The sequence below is a fragment of the Triturus cristatus genome, chromosome 7 (genome assembly GCF_964204655.1).
Source record: "Triturus cristatus chromosome 7, aTriCri1.1, whole genome shotgun sequence".
Taxonomy (NCBI): domain Eukaryota; kingdom Metazoa; phylum Chordata; class Amphibia; order Caudata; family Salamandridae; genus Triturus; species Triturus cristatus.
The window spans coordinates 1,120,788,921-1,120,812,024 of record NC_140590.1 but is presented as its reverse complement, the minus strand read 5'-3'; the positions used below and the strand labels follow the sequence as shown (position 1 = coordinate 1,120,812,024).

The 23,104-nt window shown below is 41.2% G+C and overlaps 1 protein-coding gene across 3 annotated transcripts in view; it reads left to right on the top strand.

The window, feature by feature from the left end:
• Positions 1-23,104, top strand: part of LOC146811198 (uncharacterized) — a 70,777-nt gene that overhangs the window by 23,359 nt on the left and 24,314 nt on the right. For 2 of the 3 annotated variants that reach the window (XM_085618236.1, XM_085618234.1), the window contains exons 8-15: positions 1,048-1,122; positions 3,633-3,698; positions 8,199-8,231; positions 11,707-11,739; positions 15,028-15,060; positions 15,513-15,545; positions 16,251-16,283; positions 16,444-16,476. In XM_085618236.1, the coding sequence (XP_085474362.1) occupies positions 1,048-1,122; positions 3,633-3,698; positions 8,199-8,231; positions 11,707-11,739; positions 15,028-15,060; positions 15,513-15,545; positions 16,251-16,283; positions 16,444-16,476 (339 nt within the window). The remainder of the gene's footprint in view (positions 1-1,047; positions 1,123-3,632; positions 3,699-8,198; positions 8,232-11,706; positions 11,740-15,027; positions 15,061-15,512; positions 15,546-16,250; positions 16,284-16,443; positions 16,477-23,104) is intronic. The other variant, XM_085618235.1, reaches the window with a different exon arrangement.

Genomic DNA, 23,104 nt, shown 5'->3' with positions numbered 1-23,104 from the left:
AATCCCATCCTCGTCGCCAAAATTCTGTAGTAATCAGGTCCATTCAGTAGTGATGATTTAAATAGGTTTATTGGAAGATGGTACAGGATCACAAGAAGATTAGATTAAGATCAAATAAAGACCAAGTCTAGATCAGATAAAGACCCCACCAGGAGCAGCCAGCAGGCAGCTCAGCCCCAGTCAACTGACATTACTCACTGGAGATTCCCAACATTCTGACTGCATCATCACATGAACATTCCACTGGTGGTAGACTGGCATTGCATCAACATTAGCAGGATATAACAGACATTCACACACATAGGCTTTCTTAAAGATACAATGACAATGCTGGTCTTTTGTGAAAAATATATACTATGCACTATTTCATTATTTATACCTTTTAACTTTATCAGTTAAATTGTCAATTTCATCTTCTGGCTCCTTTTCATAACACTCTTGTTTGAGAGTAAAGCCTACTTCTACTAACTCAGTGTAATCAACAAAATGGCTCTTCTCTCTATATGACATTTTCTATTACAGCAGGGGCTGACACAAACGCAGCAAATAGTTACCAAACATTTCCCCTAACAATAGGCCAGACCTATTGGATTTGCCAATGCTTATTTTCTATTCTCTCTGATCAGTGATTCAGTTCTAACAGCACTAGGTGGCACCACTTGCGACATTTTTAAATACATACATCTGACTTTTCATTTTTATATTTTTTTCATTTGCCTATTGAATAACTTTCAATGTGGTATGACTGCTGTTACTCTTCTAAAGAGAAATCTTTGGCTCATGATCTTGGTGATGTACAAAATGTAATGTTCACTCTCTGTGTAATCAGTATGTTCCTAATTTTGAAAGCCCTACCTTGGTCTTGCATCTTCTCATAACGAGGGTGTAATAAGAAAACAGATGTTTAGCCATGTTTCATCAAAGCAGCATAGGATCATTGTGTTGTGATGTTTTAAAAAAAATGTTTAAGGCTATCTATTCAACTGGTATTAAAATAATGTAATCAATTAACAATCAATAATGTCTCTTTCTCTAAAATTTTCTTAGTCTGGAAATTATGGAGACATTGCATACGTGGAACGTACTTGCGATGGTTTATTTGCTGGTCTAGGAGGAGCACTGGTAGGTTAACTTTCTTACAAAAAAACATGGCGCTTGATAATTTCCTGATTAACTCTACTTATAAAACTTGTTTTTGCATTACATTTACAAACTCTTCAATACACTTAATGCATGATAACCTTTTAGTGTGATATCTGAACTTTACAACAAGATGCAGATCGTAAAGTTTCTCTACCACCTGTCAGCCGGACACCTGCCAACATTGAGTGTATATTTCTCACCATAAAAGTTAGGTTGCTTGCCACCCACCACTCAGCAAACTACTTCACATAGCTTGGGCTTTCATTCAGTCTGCGTAGAAAGGCAAACATTCCTATGCACATCAATAACAATTAGACAGGTATGCCCTCTGATTAGCAAAGCCAGAATATTCATAGTGTACAAATCTCGAGGATAAAACATTGAATCCAAATTATCCAAAGGTGAGTATATATTTTCTGTACCTAACTCCATGCATATGTTCCTTTGTGACAAATACATCTTCCTGGTATGTAGCTGTGAAGTTGGGAATAGTAAATCTATGCGTCTGCTGTGTGTACTAACTTTTGATATTTTGGTCTACGATGTTTGTCCACAGTATTCTTGTATCTCGATATTCTGAGCTTTAATATTTAGTTGTACAACTATTAAATGGGTGTTGGATGAATTCACCAAAAGGAAACAGTAAATCCAACACACATTAAGATGGAGGAGTAACCTACGGAACCTACTTGCCAATAGGAGGCATATTCCAGTGCAAACCACTTGTAAATATTGCAGTACTACTTAGAGAAACCTTGAAACATTGGGATACGTTGCTGAATCACTAGACTATAGGGGGGGTGGCCTATCAAAGCCATCTTCATCAGAGCTCTTGAAAGCAGAGCCCACTTGCTGGAAGATGGATCCCTCGTTGCCATTGGAATTTTGTCATACAACTGGTAGTTGAACAAAGAGGAATATAGCCAGTACTTTGATCAGGTCCATGATGTCTTCTTCATCTTGTTTCAAACTCTGAAAGGTTTCAGAACATGTTGCAAACATCATTAGAGTTATACAGGTCTAGATACACATGCCAACAGAGTTTAATGTTAACATGAAATATATGTCAATATAAAAATACATGTATTTAGAACATGGTATGTAGAGAATACCTATTATAAATGTAATACAGATCCACTTTGCAGTCCAGGTCTGACAGAGACATATATTTATTGTGTTGTTGGAGAAAATGGCAGGCGACACTGCTGGAAGTGCCTTGGTTACCTGGATTTGAGTGCACATGGCAGTTTGCTCCCATATTGTGTTACACGTTGTGAAAAATTCCAAAACAAATTTCATCAGACAAAATCTGGCAAATGCTGAGTGGAGAAAAAGAGCAACACTCTAAATTATACAATGCAAGATGTGAGAACATACCACATATTAAACTTTTATCTCACATTTCAAGCTGCACATTGTGGTTTGGGAGGTAATACTGCAAAGGGGATAAACTGAGCTCTGTGGTATTCATATTTCCTCAGACAGTGGTATCTCTCGTGATTACGGAGGCTCTGCAAATGTGAGTCTAGAAATTAGGATTAGCAAACAGATGTGAGCACAGAATCTCATAAGTGTTTTAAGAGGGCCATAATCATTGATACCAAACCAAGAAATGACTGCTAAGTGACTCTAATGAATTATCAGTGTGTCTAAGAACGTGACTAACAACATAATCACAGATCTGTTCATTGTGGCGAAGTAGCCTGTATATGAGAGATCTGACAACAATGACTGCATTTCATGCTTTTAAACGTGTTGCAGACAGTGCAAGTCCTCGTTCTTAGAAGGTACATAGGCTCAGATTTACAAAGATGTCACGAATGCAGTGCAGCAACCAAAGTTGCTGGCTGTGTTGCGAGAGAGGAGGAGAGCAGAAAACCACCATATCTTCTAAAATATCCTGCTCTCCCCTAGCACTGGTGCACATTTAAGTTCCCTAGCGCCACATACACACACCCTTGCACCTTATTACAAAGTTTTCTGCATCATGTCTAGCACAGGTTTTGTACTGGAAGAGTACCCTTCTATTGCAAAATACTGTTCCTAGACAAACTTTAAAACTTTTCCTAACTTTGGATGTGTCTGCAGCACATATGCAAAGTTGGAAAAGTTTAGAGAAATATAAATGTTTCTTCTTTTTACACTTGCCTCAAAGATTCATTTTTTTTTGGTGCAAAACTTTGGCTACTATTGTTAGGAGATGAGGTTTTGCATGAATAACTGTGGGTGGTTGCATGGAAACAACCTTGTACTATCCATGGAACATCCCCCTTGCCGCAAATCAATGGATATTAGTTTCAGCCAACTTTCCAGCACAAAACACATTTTGTGTAACTTTTGTGAGAAAATCTGCCCCATAGATGTAACAGGCAATTGTGGGATTTGGAGCCAGTTTACCAATCTGAATGTTCAAATATATGTTGTTTGTGTGGCCTGGTCTACTTCTACTAGAAGGTGTCTGTGGCTTATTTTCTTCTGTCCTCTTACAGGGTGGAGTTTTGCATGGCCTTGGACTTGCTGCTGGTGAAATTGGCCTATGTTTGACCGGAATATTGGTAAAAGCTCTTTCTTTAATACATACATTCCTGTCTGTTCAATGCCTACTAATTTAAACATCGAAAGATAGAAAGGCAAACATTTTCTAGTGGATTCTGGCAGAAGTGAGAACTAAGTGCCAAGAGGTGATTTTCATATGACTCCTATGTACCTCCACTTCTCATCATCTGAGATACTCTTCACACTACAAAATGTAGAGTGCTCAAACCCAATCACACCAAAGCTTCACTATCAGTCATTCGTCTGATCATAACATATTTTTTCAAATTCCAAGTAAATATGCATAAGATTCACCCCTGTCCACTGCAACAGTCCAACCTAGATTATGAAACGAGTAGATGAACTTCAGCAAGCAATGCAGCATTTTTTCTTACCATAACTATATAGTAACTTATTTGTTTGCTGCAAATCTATTTCTGGGAATTTAATTTTTTTAATGTATTTTCAGAGCATGTATCTATAGCACAGAATGGATTCACTCTGGTTAACAATATTATAATCACTGAATGGATTGGCACAAGACCAAATGAACCAGGCTGTAGTATGCCAGTATATCGTCTGCATAAATATGTTGTCCTAAATAAGTTTGAAAAAATAATGTCTGATTAAGAGTAGCTTTTCTATTATTAAGTTTAATGGGGTGATATTTATGTTAACAATATTTTGGAAAATATATTTATGTCAGATGGCACCAGGTACGGTTTTGGTAGGTACGAAGCAAAAAAAGATGCTACATAATTCAAAATTCAAACATGAGATTTTACCAAATATCAAGCTCATTGAGTACTAAAAAATGTCCAATGCCACTCAGAAGGACTGGTACACTAGAAACCTTCTGTTAGGGAGATTGTATCTTGCTAGGGCTTAATTGTTGTCCTTAAATTATTTATACAAAACCTATTTAAACCTATGAAATCCTTTGATTCGGATCCTCAACAAAGAAATGCTGCTGCTGGAAGTACGAAAAGAGTCCGGTGGAATCCAAACGTGGATTCTAGATGGGAAGAGCCTGAAAGCAGAGGGGACAGAGTCCGGGTCACTTTGGAGTGACCAGGGGCTCGGTAGACAAATGCCCACCGATGTCGGGTGCTTCAGGTGTGTTGACTGTGATCTTGACTCTTCAGTTGCGAGGACCCGGAGCCGTCTAGGATGACCAGGAGAAGGAGGCGAGCTGTCGCACGAAGGATGTCGAGTACTGAGGGGTCAGTGTCCGGTGGGAGCACCAACAAGCCTTGGCAGCGGCAAAGAACGTAGAAGGTCCAATTCGGTGTCGAATTGGGGGGTCGGTGTCCGGCGGGAGCACCAACAATCCTTGGCAAAAGCCACCCATGCAGGAAGGTTAAACAGGTTACGGTGCAGACCAGCAAAGTCCAGGGGACTCACCAAACAATGGGGAGTCAGGGCATGTCTGGAGCAACCAGGAAAGCCCATGAAAAATCAAGATGACCTTAAGAAGGACCCATAGGCCGAATGACCAGAAGTCGCGAGGGGACTACGAACAAGAATGCAAAGTACCAACCCACGGAGCACTTGGTGCGAGGAGGCCAGAGTCCTTAGGTGCAAATACTGCTCAGGGTGAGGACTACAAGGAGTCCAATGCACAAGCTCAGGAATTGCCAACAAGCATATGCAACTGCAAATGGACGCGGTGCACAGGGGTTTGGGTAATGCAGTCCCTACGAGAGATGTTGGCCTCAAACTTGATGAGAGGGCAGATCGACCTCATGGACCTTTGGAAACCTATCTCCTGTGTTGCTGAAATCTTCCACAGGAGCTCATGAGCAGCAGACCAGTCAGTTGGGGTTCGGTGCCTGCGAATGCAGGGGAGTGACTCCTTCACTCCAAGGGAGATTCTTCAGTTGTCTTAAGTGCACCACAGGTCCTGCACGGAGCCTGGATGTAGCAAACGCACAAACTAAGCTTCGGACGGAAAGGGTGACAAAGTTGAGCCCAGTCGGGGTCCAGCGATGTCCAAGGTGTCCAGACTGTTGAATGTCAGTGGTTTCTTCTTGTAGAAACTTGTCCACGTAAAATCTAAAATCTTACAGCCAGGTAAGCCCTTTTGTACCCAGGGGAGAGGGTTGGACAGATACAGGGGACCCTCCTAGGGGAGGTGCAGGACACAGGGGTGGTTATACCCATGTCCTTTGTCCAGATTCATGCCAGCGCAGGAACCAATGGCTCCCAGAACTGGTTTGAGCTGGACTATGCATAGGGACACCAAATGTGGCACAAGTGCAGACTTTCAGACACTCTCAGAGTGCACCCACCCAGCCTCATACACTAAATCCTGTTTGGGAGATGGTTACACCTCCCTGTGACAGGATGCCTATTGTGCTGCCTTCCTCTTCTCGAGCTTGGCTCAGCAGCAGGAGGGCAATAATATGTCTCTGGTTGGCAGCTTCTATTTTGTGGTGTCCGGGTCGAGAAGGCTGGCACCGTTTAGACCAGTGACCCCACGAAGGTCACTTCAGAATGGTAGAATCATACCTCCCACACCAGTTACTGGTGTGGTGATATGATTCCAAGGTGTTTGATACCAAACACGATATGTTTCTATGCAGCTGTTTTCGAGATAGCATTTACCATGAGGTCATAATGCAACTCTACCTATGTGTCCGGCTGAGTCACAGACAACACGGGAGAATGGTCCACGAAGGCTGCAGAGAGGCTCTGCTCATGCAGGGCCACTCTCTCACATAAAACACAGCATCCTGCCTTCAGGATTGTTAAGGCCTGCTATAGGAGTGACTTATACATTTTAAGTGTAGTGACAAATAGATATAGTGAACCTATGTCTAAGGTAAGTGGTATAAGCACCAGCTTACACACGTTGCAGTAGCAGACCTGTAGTTCCATTTTGCATGGTCTCTCATGGGTGGCATAATACATGCTTCAGCCCATGGGAGGCCTCTGGGGTGCCTATGCCCTGTGTACATGGGGACCATATACTAGGGACTTATAAGGTTACCCAAGTATCCAATATGGAGTGTGCCAAAGTACATGCATTGCAATTTTAGGGAGAAAGCAGATAGACTGGGGTCCTGGCTAGCAGGATCCCAGTCAGCCTAGTCAAAAACCAGAAAAACACCAGGCAAAAAGTGGGGGTAACCATACAGTCAGATCCAACCTTCCTACAATAATATTTTGTGACTTTTTATTTTGCTCTGTGATATACAACTAGGCCCTGATTTACATATCACTTAAGTTACGCATGGCAGCAGAAAAGTTGCTCTGCATGGAGGGCAGAGAGCAGAACAGTGACAATTTTTCTAAGACATGACGCTGTTCTACTCTCTCCCTACGTTGGTGCACTTAAAGCTGCCATTCCCCTATGCAGACACCCTTGTGAAATAGTGCAAGGGTTTCTGCATTGTGGAAAGCATAGGTGTTATACTATAAGCGCTCTCTTCCGGATCACTATGCTTTAAGGCGTTTCCCACTTTGCAGGAGTGCTGTACAATGCAGGACACATGCAAAATGGGAGAAACATGGAGAAATGAAAACATTTCTTCTCGTTAAACCTGCCTTGAGGAGGTGCAGAATTTGGGTGAAAATCCCTGTCTATAATTCTTTGTAGATAGGGATTTGAGGCAAAAAAATACAGGTGGTTGCGTGGGAATGCCCATGCGCCACCCATGACACACACCCTTGACCTAAATAAATGCAAGACAGCCCATTGCTAAGCTCTGTGTTACTGTAGGTTACAATTCAACAAAAATCGGTCTTTGCGTTAGATTTGCAGATACCACCTGAATGCTTTGCTTGGAGTTTGCGCTACAAAAGTAACACAAGCCTGATGCCAAGTGTTTGTACATCTGGGCCTTAATTGGGAAATACATTTCAGGTTCCTTTAACAAGTAGAAGATTATGGTAGTGTTCACGACCCAGGTAGAGGATGGGCCACTGGGATCTTCATTTAAGACTTCATTTAGAGTTGGATGGTGTAGAAAAGGGAGAGAGAGTGGTATATATACTGGAGAGGAATAGACATAAAGTGAGAGACCAAGGGGCTTGTTCAGGATTTGGCAGAGCAGGAGCCTCCCCATAAATCAGCAGGGCGACCATCCCTCCACACATGCCATTCCTCTGCTTCATTTAGAGATGGGGTGATGTTAGGTTTCAGGGAGTGGCGCCTTTGGAGACTCTGCTTTTTGAAACTTTTGACCTGGCAATCCAGTGCCAAAGAGCTACTGGGTCATCAGTAGTCTTAAATCCTCCATACTTAGACATATATTTTTCTTGCATCATTCAGGAATAAAAGTGCATTGGTCTCTTGTGACATAAATTCCTCTTTGCCTCAAGGCCATTGATTTTTCATTTGGTTTAAAGAGCCTTGCTTTGTGTATTTTTTAAAATCTTGTTCACCTGAAAAAGGCTTCCACTATTTGTAATTTCTGAATCTGTCTCTGTGCCTTTTCCATAACCGGCTATGACTGTGTAAGGGCTTTTCTCTTTGAAATCCTGTACTTCTAATTAATGTTCTCTCTTCTTTTCAGGGAGGAATTGCAGGAATAGCTGGAGGTCTTGTGGTAAAGTTCACTTTATTGTTTGAACCAATTTATGATGACGTTTACTGTTTGCCTGCACAGACAGAATCACTTTATAAATGTTTAAATCTTCTCAGTAAGGCTTTCTGATAAAAATGCACTTCCTCTCCTGGGCACATTTGTGTTTCATTAAGTGTTAGGTATTCATCACAGGCCGGATTTACTAACCTTTCATGCAGAGCAGTGTGGCTGCATTGACTGAAAGAGGAGAACAGAAGAGCACCATGTATACTGAGATATGGCAGTGTTCTCCTCTCACCCCACACTGGCTCACTTTGGACTGCCATCCGTCAAAGCTCACACCCTTGCATCACAGTGCAAGGGGGTTCTGTCAAGCACAGTTTATGTACTGGAAAGGGACCCTTCCAGTACAAAAACCATGCTGTAATACTGTTCCAGCTTCCTATGTGTGCTGTACGGTGCAGAATACTTGCAGAGTGGTAATAATGTCTGTTCCTGTGACTTTCACGCAGGCCTAGAAGACGCATAAAGTTTTGGCACAAATACTTGTCTACAAATGTTAGTACGAAAGGAGCTGTGTCAAAACTCATAGACGGTTGCATGGGAATTCCAATGTACCACCCATGGTAAATCCTCTTGATGCAAAGAAGCACAACGTGTAATTTTAGGCAACATTCCAATGCAAATCATTATTTGAGTTGGAAAGTAAAGTATAGCACAATACTTTGTGCTGAGTTTGTCTCACTTTTGTGTGACTAAATCTGGGCTGTATACCTAACATGTAACAACAAAAAGATCTGAGAACCCACATCATATTTTTTAACGTTGATGTTTGTGAATCAGGCTTCCCTTAATAATTATGTACTCATATTTGGGGAAAATGCACATGAATTTGCTGAAAGATTGTGATTCATTCTTTTACCATTAACTGGGAAATTAATCAGTTACAAAGTACACTCCCCAGATACAACGTCCTAATCTGTGAATGTTTATTTAATGATGTCTTCTCCAGTGCTATCTAGACTACTGGTGTAATGTACCCATCACTAGCTGTTGAATATTTTAGGATATACACCTCATCCCCACCGCTCTGTGCTTTGATACCGCTATTTTTGTGAATGTTTCCGGTTGAAATGTTACTGATGTTCAGTAAATAATTTAATCATTCATCGTTTAATAGAGCGCTAATGTGTTGTTTTTCAGACACTTGCAGGCACTTTTATATGCAAACCTTAACTTAAAAACCAAATGCCATGCTCATGAGCTCACCCTAAATAAGAAAGATGTAATTTCAATGGTGGTAAACCACAGTATAGATGAGATTACATGTCACTTGTCCACCCCCCACACTCTGACAGGAGCAACTATGAATGAAAAATCATTTATTGATTTGATTATATGTTATTTAATTACATTTTGTTTGTATGAGATGTTATTTATTGACATAAATATTGTGGATTCATACGCATTGTTAGTGGTGTGCATGTTATTGTTTGTATGACTATTCTGTTAGTTATGGGTTGTGGCCATGACAATACCTGCACTTTAACCTTTCTATGTTTCAATGATTTTCTTGGGAAAATATATAACATCTAATCTTTTTGGGAGGGTACAACTCCCCCTCTCCCACCTCATTTGTTTTAACCCTCTCCATCTTTCTACCTATAATCGAGGAATGTGTGTGTGTGTGTGTGCATGTATATATATACATATATGTATATATATGAATATATATATGCAAAGAATGTAAAAATTAAAGGTTAAAGCTTAGTTACAGTTAAGAAAACTATATTTAACCTTTCTTTTCTATGTTCCAATGTTTTTGCAGTTTAACTTTTGTTTGTATAGAAACAAAAGATTAAAGACAGTTTTCTTAACTGTAACTAAGCTTTAACCTTTGAGATATACATATATATATATAATATATATATATATATATATATATATATATATATATATATATATATATATATATACATATATACATATATACATATTTATATATTCACTTAAAAAACCATAGGTTTCACACACGTTATAGTTGGGAATTAGCATTTAAAAAACCTTGCAAATTCACTTAAAAAACTATAGGTTTCACACAGGTTATAGTTAGGTGGACATTTCCCTCGTAAAAATTCCCCCGTTATAGTTAGTTCAGATAACTGTAATTCGCACGCCCGCAATCCACTGCTGATGACGCCAGATATTATATCACTGTATTTAGACACTTATTTACCCATGTCTTCTTCCATTAATCTTTAGCTATACATATATTACAAATATTTATTTTTCAGAAAGACACATTTGTCATCAGTGATGTAATATCTGACGTCATCAGCAGTGGATTGCGGGCATGCGAGTTATAGTTATCTGAACTAACTATAACGGGGGAATTTCATTGGTTTTTTACGAGGGAAATGTCCACCTAACTATAACCTGTGTGAAACCTATGGTTTTTTAAGTGAATTTGCAAGGTTTTTTAAATGCTAATTCCTAACTATAACGTGTGTGAAACCTATGGTTTTTTAAGTGAATATATATATATGTATATATATATATATATATATATATATATATATATATATATATATATATATCAAAGGTTAAAGCTTAGTTACAGTTGAGAAAACTGTATTTAATCTTTTGTTTCTATACAAACAAAAGTTAAACTGCAAAAACATTGGAACATAGAAAAGAAAGGTTAAATATAGTTTTCTTAACTGTAACTAAGCTTTAACCTTTGATTTTTACATTCTTTGCATATATATATTCATATATATACATATATGTATATATATACATGCACACACACACACACATTCCTCGATTATAGATAGAAAGATGGAGAGGGTTAAAACAAATGAGGTGGGAGAGGGGGAGCTGTACCCTCCCAAAAAGATTAGATGTTATATATTTTCCCAAGAAAATCATTGAAACATAGAAAGGTTAAAGTGCAGGTATTGTCATGGCCACAACCCATAACTATATATATATTCATGTATATATGTATATATATATATACCCAGAGATAGAGAGAGAGAGAGAGAGTAAAGCAACACTGCCACATGATATTAGTTCTGTCTGTTTAAACACATAGGGTTTGCCCCTACAGATATTATATGGTGTGAATATACCTGCAAGTTGGTAGAATGTTTTGGGCAGCATCATTGCAGGAAAGCTTAGGGGCTTGGATGCAATATTTCAATGGTGTTAGGATCCTTCTTTAGAATCTCTACCAGTTTAGCTCCATGGAGAAGGAAGACATGAGCATCATTAAAAATACAAGTATACATCCCAACATTTCGTGTTGACATTTACATTGTCATCATTTTGTAAAAATGTCCTTTAAACCTTCTAATTCTATTGTCTTTGTCCATTATTGTTCTAAACTTGCCTGGTTCTAATGCTGAAAATGCTATTCATATGCAGTTTCATATTTCTGTGTGGTGAGGTGAAAGGTTTCCCTCTTTAATTGTTTCTTGTTTCTTTCCTGAAGGGAGGCATTCTTAATGCAGCAGGAGGCCTTGTGGTAAGATCAGTCTCTAATTTAAAAAATAATTTGTCACAAACTCTCTCATTTATATGCGTTGTAGCCCTCCTTGAACCCCTCTACACACATGCATCCACACACACACACGCACACTATGTACAGTTGAATAATTGGTTTAAAACAATTTTACATGGTAAGAAATATACCTCTGCAATTATTATTAAGAAAGTGAGGAATATCGACCACCTGCTGCGAAGTCTCTCCAATATTGTCCATTCTGTACAATGAGTTTTAAACTCAACTCTAGTGGTTAAGGCCTCAATTAGAGTTCGGCGGCCAGGCTACTGCTTCACAAATGTGACTAATGTCTTGTCCACCCTATTACAAGTACTTTATATCCAAAGGCACGTGTAATAAGAGGAAAGGATATCTGTCACATATCTGTCACATTTGATTGATTTATTTATGCGTTTTTATATAGCTCAAACTTTACCCGAAGGTGTCAGAGTGCTTTACAATAGAATCAGTTACATTATATAAGGACTTCAGAGTACTCGAATAATATAAAATATACGAAACAAAAAAATCCAAACTCACGTAATAATGGTAGTAAGTACAAATGTCTACTACAGTTACATATATGCAAGATTCAAATTCACCCATGATTACATTTTAAGAAGAGTTGAAGCGATTAGGGTTGGACAAATATATATCACATTTTTACAGAGCATGATCTGCCCATTGCTGGAGTTCTTGAAGGGCACATTCAGGCAGGCCTTTAGGGGCTGTTGCACTCATGGGCTGCATTCCTGGAGGAATCCTAGAGCTGGTGAAGTTCAGATGTCTTTCACAACCGTAGTCCCGTTTGCCAAAACCTCTCCAAGGCAGCAGCAGAGATGCCCGGGGGCCTGTAGGGTGTCGATGGGGGTACAGAAGTTTGCTTCAGTTTTGCTGAACCCAGCACATAGACTGGGGTTTGAGATGTGGGAGGGGTAGCGTCAGAGTGGTTTGGGTCGCAGGGATGTCCAAGTTAGAGGGGGCCACCGGCACACCGGCTCACCTTTGGCACTGTGTTGGGGCCTCCATGTCAGCCAAAATAGAGTCCTTGGTACCAGTTGGCTGGGCACAGCAGTGCATTGGCATTGGACCCGGAGTCACAAGGCCAAAGATCAGCAGCAGCCTCCCTAAACACCCGATGGTGCTCAGCAGCCTTCTATGTACTGGTTACTGGGCATGGGGGAGCACATCAGCGGACCCGGGAGCACACGTCAGACAAGCCCAGGCCGGGCCACAAAGCACACCACCCTCCCGCTGGAGTGGGCTTCACCGCCAAGATGGTGGTCTCCTGCATTACCCCTCTCCTTTGTTGTTGTATTGTTCTTGCTGTAATGCCCCATTCCATGATCCTGGGCTCCACTGTCTGCCATGGGAGATCGAGCGATAGTCTCACTCAACTCCGGAACATGCGTGGCTAGATGGAGGGGCTGCATTGTGATCCATGCCAGAACGATGATCCAGAGACCAGGAGATCCTGAAGGGACTGCCTTATCAGTCGGCTATCGTACAGCATGTTCAATGGCATTTGTAATATGGTAGGCAAGATATCGGTCACATTTGTGACAGACTATACCATTTGCCAAATTCTAAATTAGGCCCAAAGTCCTCTGTTATGCGCACATCAATACTGAGAACAAAAGTCTAGAAGTCACATCATTCATTTTGGTGCTTGCATAAGGATTTCATTATTATTTAAAGTCAATTATGTAAAGTGCATTAAACTGCATGCTTTTGCAAAACATTGTATTAGTCTCAACCTTTTGCATTACATATTATTCAGTATGGGCATTCTGCTTGTGAGGGAATAATTAAACAGACAATAATGTGGTCATTTTGGTCCAGTCCTAGCACTTTTATTAAGACTTAAATTTAGAAAACACAACCCTTAACTTTTCTTATTACATTACACATTCATGTAAAAGTGTGTGATGGTCAGAATCGCCGAATTCATCAAGGTCTCGAATATACATTTGTATGTTTATGCTTACGAGTTGCCTTCATATCCTGACATTTAAACATGCCCCTTTCAGAAATGTATTTGCAGTCCTATGTTGAGCATGGGTGTGTAATACATTCCTCTTCATTGAAAACTCACCTTTGTTCTTTGCAAAATGTGAATTTACGTTCAGAAAAGAAGTTGTTTACAGATAATATAATGTCAGTGTAGCAAATCTGCTCCCATGTAGTCGGACCATAGAATGTTAGCCCTGCTTCATGAGCCTGCGACTGAAAAGTCTCACGATGAATCACCTGCATAAACTTTCACATATAAAGAATAGTTGCAACTTTTCATGAGGAACAGTGGTTTTCAATCAGAAATCTCCTAATGGGAACGTGCCTGACAAACGTTTGTGAGTACTCACAACGCTTCAAGGACATTCATTTGGTAGAAATCCCTTGGCCTTGATTAACCATAACATTTCTTATTGAGCAGAGTTATTCCTACAGGACATTCTGCCTCATTGGAGGAATTTAAGTATGTGCAACCCCATGCGTGAGCACAAGTGAATATTTTTACTCATAAATGACGGTTTGTCCGCATTCAAGTGTCACATTCACAGAAATACCTGATCCTCCAATACAGGCCTCCATAACGGGGCCAAGATCATAGAGAGAGGTAAATACCACTGCTGAATATATAGAAACCCCACTCTTGTCATTTACATGGTATCTATCTCCTGATAGGTTTCGCAATTTGTCACTCTCACTTTGTCAATGCTGATATGTTACTTGCAAAGGGTGGCGTTTGAACTTTAGCAGGTGGATGCAACTTTGATTTAAAATATGTTCATAGATCAGTGGAATATGCATTCTGCTCTGATGGAAATTAAATGGTGCAAAAATCTGCAAACAAAGACTGCTTTCATTATGTCATTCGATTTCTTCCTGCACATTCACAGTAACCAAATTTACTACAAATGGCAAAATTTCCTAACAACATGTAATCATGCAATGTGGCATAATAGTTCACATTTGATTATAAAAAATGACATGAAATTTTGCTAATTATGCCAGTGCAAAAAACATTTCCATCTGAGCCTTGAGAGGTGGTCATCCTTCATGTTTTGGAGTGAGCAACATTCTTCTCTGCTAAAATTGTTTTCCGGTCATTTTTCTGTGGTAATAAATAGAGCAGTGTTAATCACAGTGAAACAAATGCTCATTGCTACATATGATTCTCACAGGACAGACCACCCTACAGCACTTAATGAAATTTTGCAACACAGGTTTTGTTCTCCCTTCTAATTCAGACTTTTTTACCTCCTCCAGGGTGGTGCGGAACATTTGGTCACCGGAATCGTGGTACAAATTTAAATCATATTCTATAGGTGCATTAGGGATTATTTTGAAGAAATTATATTTCCATGCTTGAGTTGTATTTGACCATATCTGTTGCATGTTTTGAAGTGTGTCACAATCTACCCTGCCACTACTGTTCTTCATCATTAATACAATAACTGCAATGTTGACTCTACTGCAACACAACATGCATGTGTGGGCCCATAAGATACCAAATTCCAGTGGTGCAGAAAGGGTGCCATGGGCCCACATGCAAGGGTTGAAAACAAACCCCAAAATCTCAATTGTTTAGTAAAAACAGCCATGTCTGAGATGCATTGGGCCCCTTAAGCCACTGCAACTGCTGTCCCATTGATGTCTATTCCTCTGCCAAAGTCCCTCCCACACCGATTCCCGATAGCAGACATTACAGTGTATCAGCCAGCTGCTCAGTTATTCTTTATTTTGTCTTGCAGGGCGGTGCTGCTAATTTGTTAGGTGGAGTTGCGGTAAGCATTACCTTGAATGAGCACAGGCGAGGGAGCCTGCAAGAAACAGATAGCCCCATTTGATTGATTCTGACTGATAATGCAATCATGTTTTACAATATTCCACCCCCTCCTCCCAGTATTGCTGTTTTCTCTTTTCCCTGCAGAATAGTCAGTTACACCTCACCAATATAAACATCATATTTAGATTTATGTCACAATCTATGCTGCTGCTACTGTTCACAATTTTCAGTATCCTTTGGACCTGCTGCCAGGGGCGGAGCTTTGGGGGGAGGAGGGGGGTGTATTTGTAGTATATAATTGGGTATAGAGGCTTTCAGTCTGGTATGGTGAAGTCACTGTCAAATTTAAGCCTGGATCTTTACATGCCCACACTGACAAACACACACTGACATTCTCCCTCTCTCTGTCTCTAGTCTCTGCCCTAAAACTTGGTTAGTTTGAAAACTATTGTGTTTTAAGTACGTCTAACAATCCTCTCTTTCCATTGGCTCTTAAGCCCCCCTGTTCTGCTTCTCATAATGTATTTTAACAAGATATGCCAGCATGATTGTTGGGAAATCTGAAGGTACCCCCCTCAACCTTACTGTCTGCTGCACCTTTGATAGGTATGTCACTGCTAAAGTCCCGCCAACATATATTGCCTGCAGAAGACTTAACAATGTGTCTCATTCCCTGCTAACCTGATGTGTATTTGTTCCCCAGGGCGGTATTGGAAATGCACTAACCGGACTTGTGGTAAGCTTTAGCTCTGATTCTATATCGTTGAAGTGTGAAGGGGAACTCCTGCTGAAAACTGTTGGTCTCACATATGGATTGCTTTTGATCTATAAATGAATCATATTTTATAGTATTACACCTTCCTCTCTACTAATGCTGTCCTCTATTTGTCCTCTAGAAAGGTGTTACGAACATAGGAGCCGGAGCTACAGTAAGGAAAATATATATACATCTATATCATATAAATTATACATTTATATTACTCATGTCTTTTCATTGTACAAAAATTATGAGTAGGGGCTGTTGATAGCATATTTCCATTGAGATAGGGCTTCACGACTCTTGGTTGTTACATGACATTTTATCCACTAGTTTTAGAAGATGTCACCATCCCTTTTACAAAAAATCAGCTCTGTTTGATGACAAGGATAGTGGTTTAAATACAACAGTGTTTGTTTACAAAATTAAAAAGATAAAACTACATTAGTGGTGATTCCTGTGATTTTAGTTAAAGTCAAAGTTTCCGTGTTTCAAGCTCAGGAGTATTGAGACCACTTAATGGCAGATCAATAAGCTACTGCTCAAGTTCATAACTAAAGGTGTGACTATACCGTACATATATATGCACACTGTGTCATCCCATTCCTGTATCTATGTCAATTCTCTGAGTGAGCCAATCAGTTGAAAAGAGTAATACGATATTAAAGGCAGAAGAGCATGGGATAAGAGGTAATTATTTCATACTGGTAGGTGGAGATCACACCTGCTAGTAAGTGATGCAAACAAATGTCTAAAACCAGTTTCCCGGAAAGGGAAATTGCATTGGTGTACCAGTCTTCAGGAAAAAGTGTCCATATGGAGTTTGTGTGATGGAACATCGCATGCCTATACAACTCATGCCTTACCACGCGGTCTTAACCATGACCGTGTCTTTACGACACATGCCTTTACCACGCATGCCTTAACCACGCAATTTTATGGTAAATACATGACTGGTAAAGGGACATGTGTGGTAAAGATCACACTCCTGTCCCTCTCCCCTAATCCCTAAAAATTGCCCCCTACCATCTAATCTATCCATCCCAGGCATATAAACTACCCTGACGTCTATCCTGATCCTTAAAATTCAACCCCCATTCCTCAAAATACTACTCCTACCCCAGCCCCCTTCTTGAGCCCTAAAAACATCCCCACCCTGTTAAACCTTCCCCACCTCCCCCTGCCCCCTGCCCCTTGCCCAACTGCCCCCTCGAACTGTAAACTGCCCCTTTCCTGTCCCCTGGCCTCAGCCCTAAAACCCAGCCACCTAAAAAGTACTCCAAAACCAGCCACCCTCCCTGAGCCCTAAAACCAGTCCTACCACCTAAAACCTACCCCCGCCTGCCCCCTGCACCAGCCCAACGGCCCCCCAGCCTATAAACATTCCCTTTTATGTCCCCTACCCTGAGCCCTAAAACTCATGACCCCCCAGCCCTGAAAACTACCAGACCCCCAAGCCCCCAAAACTATCCTAGCCCCCATAACTACCACCACCCCAAAACCCCACTTACCTCACCGCCTTGCAATCCTTCCTCTTCCTGCTTCCTGCTCTTCGGCCAGCTAGCCAGCAACTTGACCACGCATATGCGTGGTTAAGGCATATGCGCTGTCAAGGCATATGTGTGGTTAAGGCAAGCATGGTAGGGCTTGCAATGTCAGAACACACGTGGCTGAGGCTGCTGTGTTCCAACTGTTTTTCTCATAAGGACACCCTAGGAAATGTAGCATCACTGTAGGAACATATTTTAAAACAACAATGGATACCACTCACACATCAACTGACAGAGCCATGCAGCTAGGTACAAACCCACTCACATGCCTATACAGCCACTCAGACATCCACTCACACAGTGATACAGTCACACAGCCACTCAGATGACACTTTAGAAATAGTATTACTCATCAGTAGTAGAGAGAGTATAGTAATTTAACGTATAGGGTAGATTAGTATTTATCTTTAAGTTTCAGAAATGTTAACAAAACACTTACACTCACTAGATGATGCCAGCAGTGATGTCATTTGAGATGTCATCAGTGATGTCACTGATCATGTCATGAGTGATGTACTAGGCGAGATCATAAGAAGTGCAGTGCGGGGGCATACGTTATAGTTAGCTCAGGTAACTATAAATGCTGAATATCCATGGTGTTTTGCGTGTAACATCTGAGCCTAAGTATAAAGTCCCAGTAACTTTTTTCTTTTACTGAATTTCTAAGGTTTTTTAAATTCTATTTTCTAACTATAACAACACTGTAATCTTTGATTTTATAAGTGAATTTTGAAGCATTGTTAAATTTTATTTCCTATCCATAATGTCCCTGTAAACATTGTTTTTCAAATGAATTTCAAAGGTTTAAAAAAAAATGTATTTCCTAACAGTATCCTGTAACATTTGAGAGTATGTGTGTGTGAGTGGCTGTATAGGTCGGTGATTAGGTATGTGATGGCTGTATGGGTCTGTGGCACATGGTTGATGGGATTAAATGCAGGAGTTAGAAGAGATTAATTATGATTAGGTTGCAGAGGTATGACTTTCAGCAGAAGGAGGGAAGATTGTGATCGTGTAAATGAGTTGGGAGAAATTTGATGAAATAGAGAATAGTCAAACATGCATTTGTCATAGTAGGTTGTCCTGACACAGAGGAGGCATGCAGAGCCTGGAAGGGATGAAGAGAGACATTTGAAAGAGAGAATAAAAAAGGAGAGGCGGCAAACAGAATTTTAATCAAAGGAAGTTTTTAAATGCCGGATTCAAGGACTGTAGTGAATATTTTTGAGACAGCATGCTGTTTGAGGATGCAAGGATGTATAAAGAAGCAACATTATGTACTTGTGAAGATTGTGCTATATCAGAAATTTTTAATAGGTACTAGAAGCAGATACAACCATCTCTTTGTTGCTACACTACTGCTAGACAAATGATCCAGCCAGGTCAGTTTATGAGCTCAAGGGCTGAAATTGAAAAGTGAAAGATAATGGCTGGATGCATATTTCGAGAAAATACCTTGGAAATAATGTACACATTGAAAAAGACATCCTGCCTTTCATCCACAGGTTCGAATCAGAGTATTAATTATACAGCAGAGTTGGATACATTTAAATACCTCTGATTTGCATTGGCACGAGATGGAAGATGAGAATAGCTTCCCAAGGAGTGGAAGTGTATTACCTGCATTACAATGGCTGGAGGGCAGGGAATGCAAATACTGGTATGAGTGAGGGGGCGATGAAACGGCTCCCTTTACAAATTTAATGAACACTTTTGTTAGCAAATGGCTGCTGGTTAAACTTCTGAAGCACTGTCCTTTTTGAAGATGCTGTAGGTGAGTAGGGGTGGAGCTGCAGGTTGAATGGGGCCCTGAAGGTGAACTCGGACAAAACGGAGGTCCTCATCCTCGGCCCCACCCCCTCAGCCTGGGACGACTCCTGGTGGCTGACCGCACTGGGAGCAGCACCAAGACCCACCGACCAGGCACGCAACCTGGGGTTTATCCTCGACTCAACACTCTCCATGGCCAAGCAAGTCAACGCCGTCTCATCCTCCTGCTTCAACACCCTCTGCATGCTCTGCAAGATCTACATGTGGATCCCCACCGAAACAAGAAGAACGGTCACCCAGGCCCTCGTCAGCAGAAGGCTGGACTACAGAAACGCCCTCTATGCAGGAGCCTCGGATAAACTCCTGAAATGACTACAACGCATACAGAACGCCTCTGCACACCTGATCCTCGACATCCCTCGCCACTTCCACATTGCACCCCAGCTGATAGACCTGCACTGGCTTCCTGTTAACAAGAGGATCACCTTCAAGCTCCTCACCCACGCACACAAGGCACTCCACAACACCTGACCAGCACACCTCAAGAGACGACTCACCTTCTACACCCCTAACCGCCAGCCCCGCTCCGCCGACCTCGCCCTCACCACCGTCCCCCGCATCCAAAGAGCGACCACCAGCGGCAGATCATTCTCCCACCTCGCTGCCAAAACCTGGAACACCCTCCCCATCCTCCTACGGCAGACCCAGGACCTACTAACCTTCAGGAGGCTACTCAAGACCTGGCTATTCGAGCAGTAGCATCACCCCTCCCCCCAGCATCTCAAGGGTGAGTAGTGCAATTTACATATTTCTTGATTGATTGATTAGGTGAAACCAAGCATTTGTCTACCTTTAGTTTGTTTTACATTTGTTTATTCACATTTTTGCACACACAATGATAACATACATATTGATCAATGTCAGTAGGTGACCTGCATGTGATACAACTTTACAACAACAGAACAACTAACTTACAGGACAGAAAGTCGAAGAAGAGATCGAGCCAGCGAGTTTTATTGCACTTTACATTATACATGTCTATACGATTATGCTTTTACACATTTTGCTTTATTTAACTACCACAACAAAAGCAACATTTGTGTATTTTGCTATTTAGGACCTTTTGTGTAGAGTAATGTTAATTTAGGTACTTGACTCCACCATATCAGGACCAGTACTATCAGTATCTTCAGTTTGTTATGTGCATATCCATTCCAGGATTGGACCCAATATATCTTTTGGCCTTGAGGCAGGGGGCATAAGTTCCCAATATAGGGCATGTTGGGTCTGGCAGTAGGCAATGTCCTGCAACCAGGCTTTAATCGATGGTGCCTTGGTCTTCCCCCAGTGCATAGCCACTCGTCTCCTTGCCAGGAGTAGGAGCATTACATGTAGTTTCTGTGTGCTCACCGGAGTATATTTCACGTATCCCAGTAAGCCTGTGAAAGGTGTAGGGTCTATTAGAGTTCCTACTGATTCCCCAATCATGCCGTAGATATCAACCCAGTATTTTGCTACAGGTGGGCAACTCCAGGCCAGATGCAGAAAAGACACCGGCTCAGCCCTGCATCTCCAACAGCTAGCATCAGGCCTAAGTCCCATGCAGTTTAGCTCCATCGGTGTCCTACAGAATCTATGTAGGAACTTAAAATTTATTAGCTTTAGCCTGTAATTGAGAGAGAGCACATGTAGTTGGGAGCAGCAGAACTTCCACTGCTCTTCTGAGTTTGGAGGATTTATTTCAATGTTCCATTCCATCAGTGCTTTTGGAAACAGTACCAGAGCAGTGTTGTGCATGTTGCTATAAAATCTTGTGATAAATTTGAGTGGAGTTGGGCCAGTCAGCAAATGTTCAAGTGCATGTAGCTTAGGTGGGGGCCTTAGGAAGGTGGTGTTTGCTTGTTGGCAGGCCTTGTATATTAGATGATATAGAAATAACTATTCTTGTTTTGCCAGTAAGGGGCGAAATGTATTCTCAGGATATAGATCTGCAAATGTGTGTTTATCCCTAGCCCACACCCCAGCACCACACTTACTGGTCCTCCACTGGGGGGATACATCGGTTATGCACCACCGGTATAAAGGGTGCATATAGGACCTCTAATTTGGCTCTGTTTCCCAGACCTTCCCAGACCCATCTTAGTGACTCAACTGTGTCAATCTAATTATGTGGTCTTCTATATGGCTGGCATATAGCAACTGATAGTGGCGTGGGTGCAGCTTTATCTTGCTCAACTGCAAAATTAGGCTGAAACGGTACAGGGTGGACCCAATAATGGAGGAACTGAGCTTGGGCGCACTATGTATATGACGGAATGGTTGATGCCTTCAGACCTCCCTGTGTCAGGGGAAGCATCAGTAGTTCACATGAGACCCAAGCTTGTTTTCCAACTCAGATCAATGACGTTAATAGGGACTAAAGTGTCTTGAAGAAAGCCTGTGTTAGTGTAAGTGGAATATTTATAAATAGATATAAAAATGTAGGCAAAATAACAATTTTAGCTATTGCTATACGGCCGGCCAAAGACAAAGGTAGTCTATTCCAAGTAACTCTTTTGCCCTCTAGCCATGTCACTGCCCTGCCATAGTTCATGACACACTGTTCTTGAATATCGCTGCTCAGCCATATTCCCAAATATCAAACAGGTCCTTCAGCCCATTTCAGAGGGTACTCCATTTGACAGGGCTTGGTGTTTCTCGTGAGTGTGAATAGAACCGACTTTGTCCAATTTATTTGTATACCTGCTAGTCCCCCAAATTTTAGGATTTTCCACAGCACTGGGTTTAAATTGTCTGCAGGTCAATAATAAACATTGTGATATCATCTGAGTATAGTGATACGATGATTCCCCTGGTGGAGAAACCCAGTCCCCTGTCCTCGTGGTGCTGCGTCAATCTAGCAGCTAATTGCTCCATAGCGGTTGCAAACAACAGGGGGGACAAGGGGCAGCCCTGTTGTGTACCTCGGGTGATTGGTATCTTCGAAGAGACCAATCCATTTAATCTAAGTCTAGCAGAGGGACTTGTATACAGTAATTTGATCTGGTTAATGTATGTTGGGCTAAATCCTAATCTTGCTAATATAGTAAAAATATATTGCCACTCTAGCGAGTCAAAGGCCTTGGTGGCATCTAAAAGCACCACCAAGGCTTGTGTTTGGGGATTTAAATAATGCAGTACTGAGAAAAAGGTGCGTAGATTGTGTTCTGTAGCTCTACCTGGGATGAAGCCCGATTGATCGGGACTGAAGATCCAGGGAGGTAGGGGCTGCATTCTGTTTGCCAATAATTTAGCATACATTTTGGTATTGGTATTAATTAAAGATAGAGGGTGATATGAGGCTCTTTCATTGGGCTGTTTCCTTGGCTTGAGTAGTAATAATATGATTGCTTCTCTAATTGTGGGGGGTAGAATCCCAGTTTCCTGCACTTGTCCTTACAGCGTCAGGAGCTGGGGGGCTAACAGGTCTACGTAGCTTTT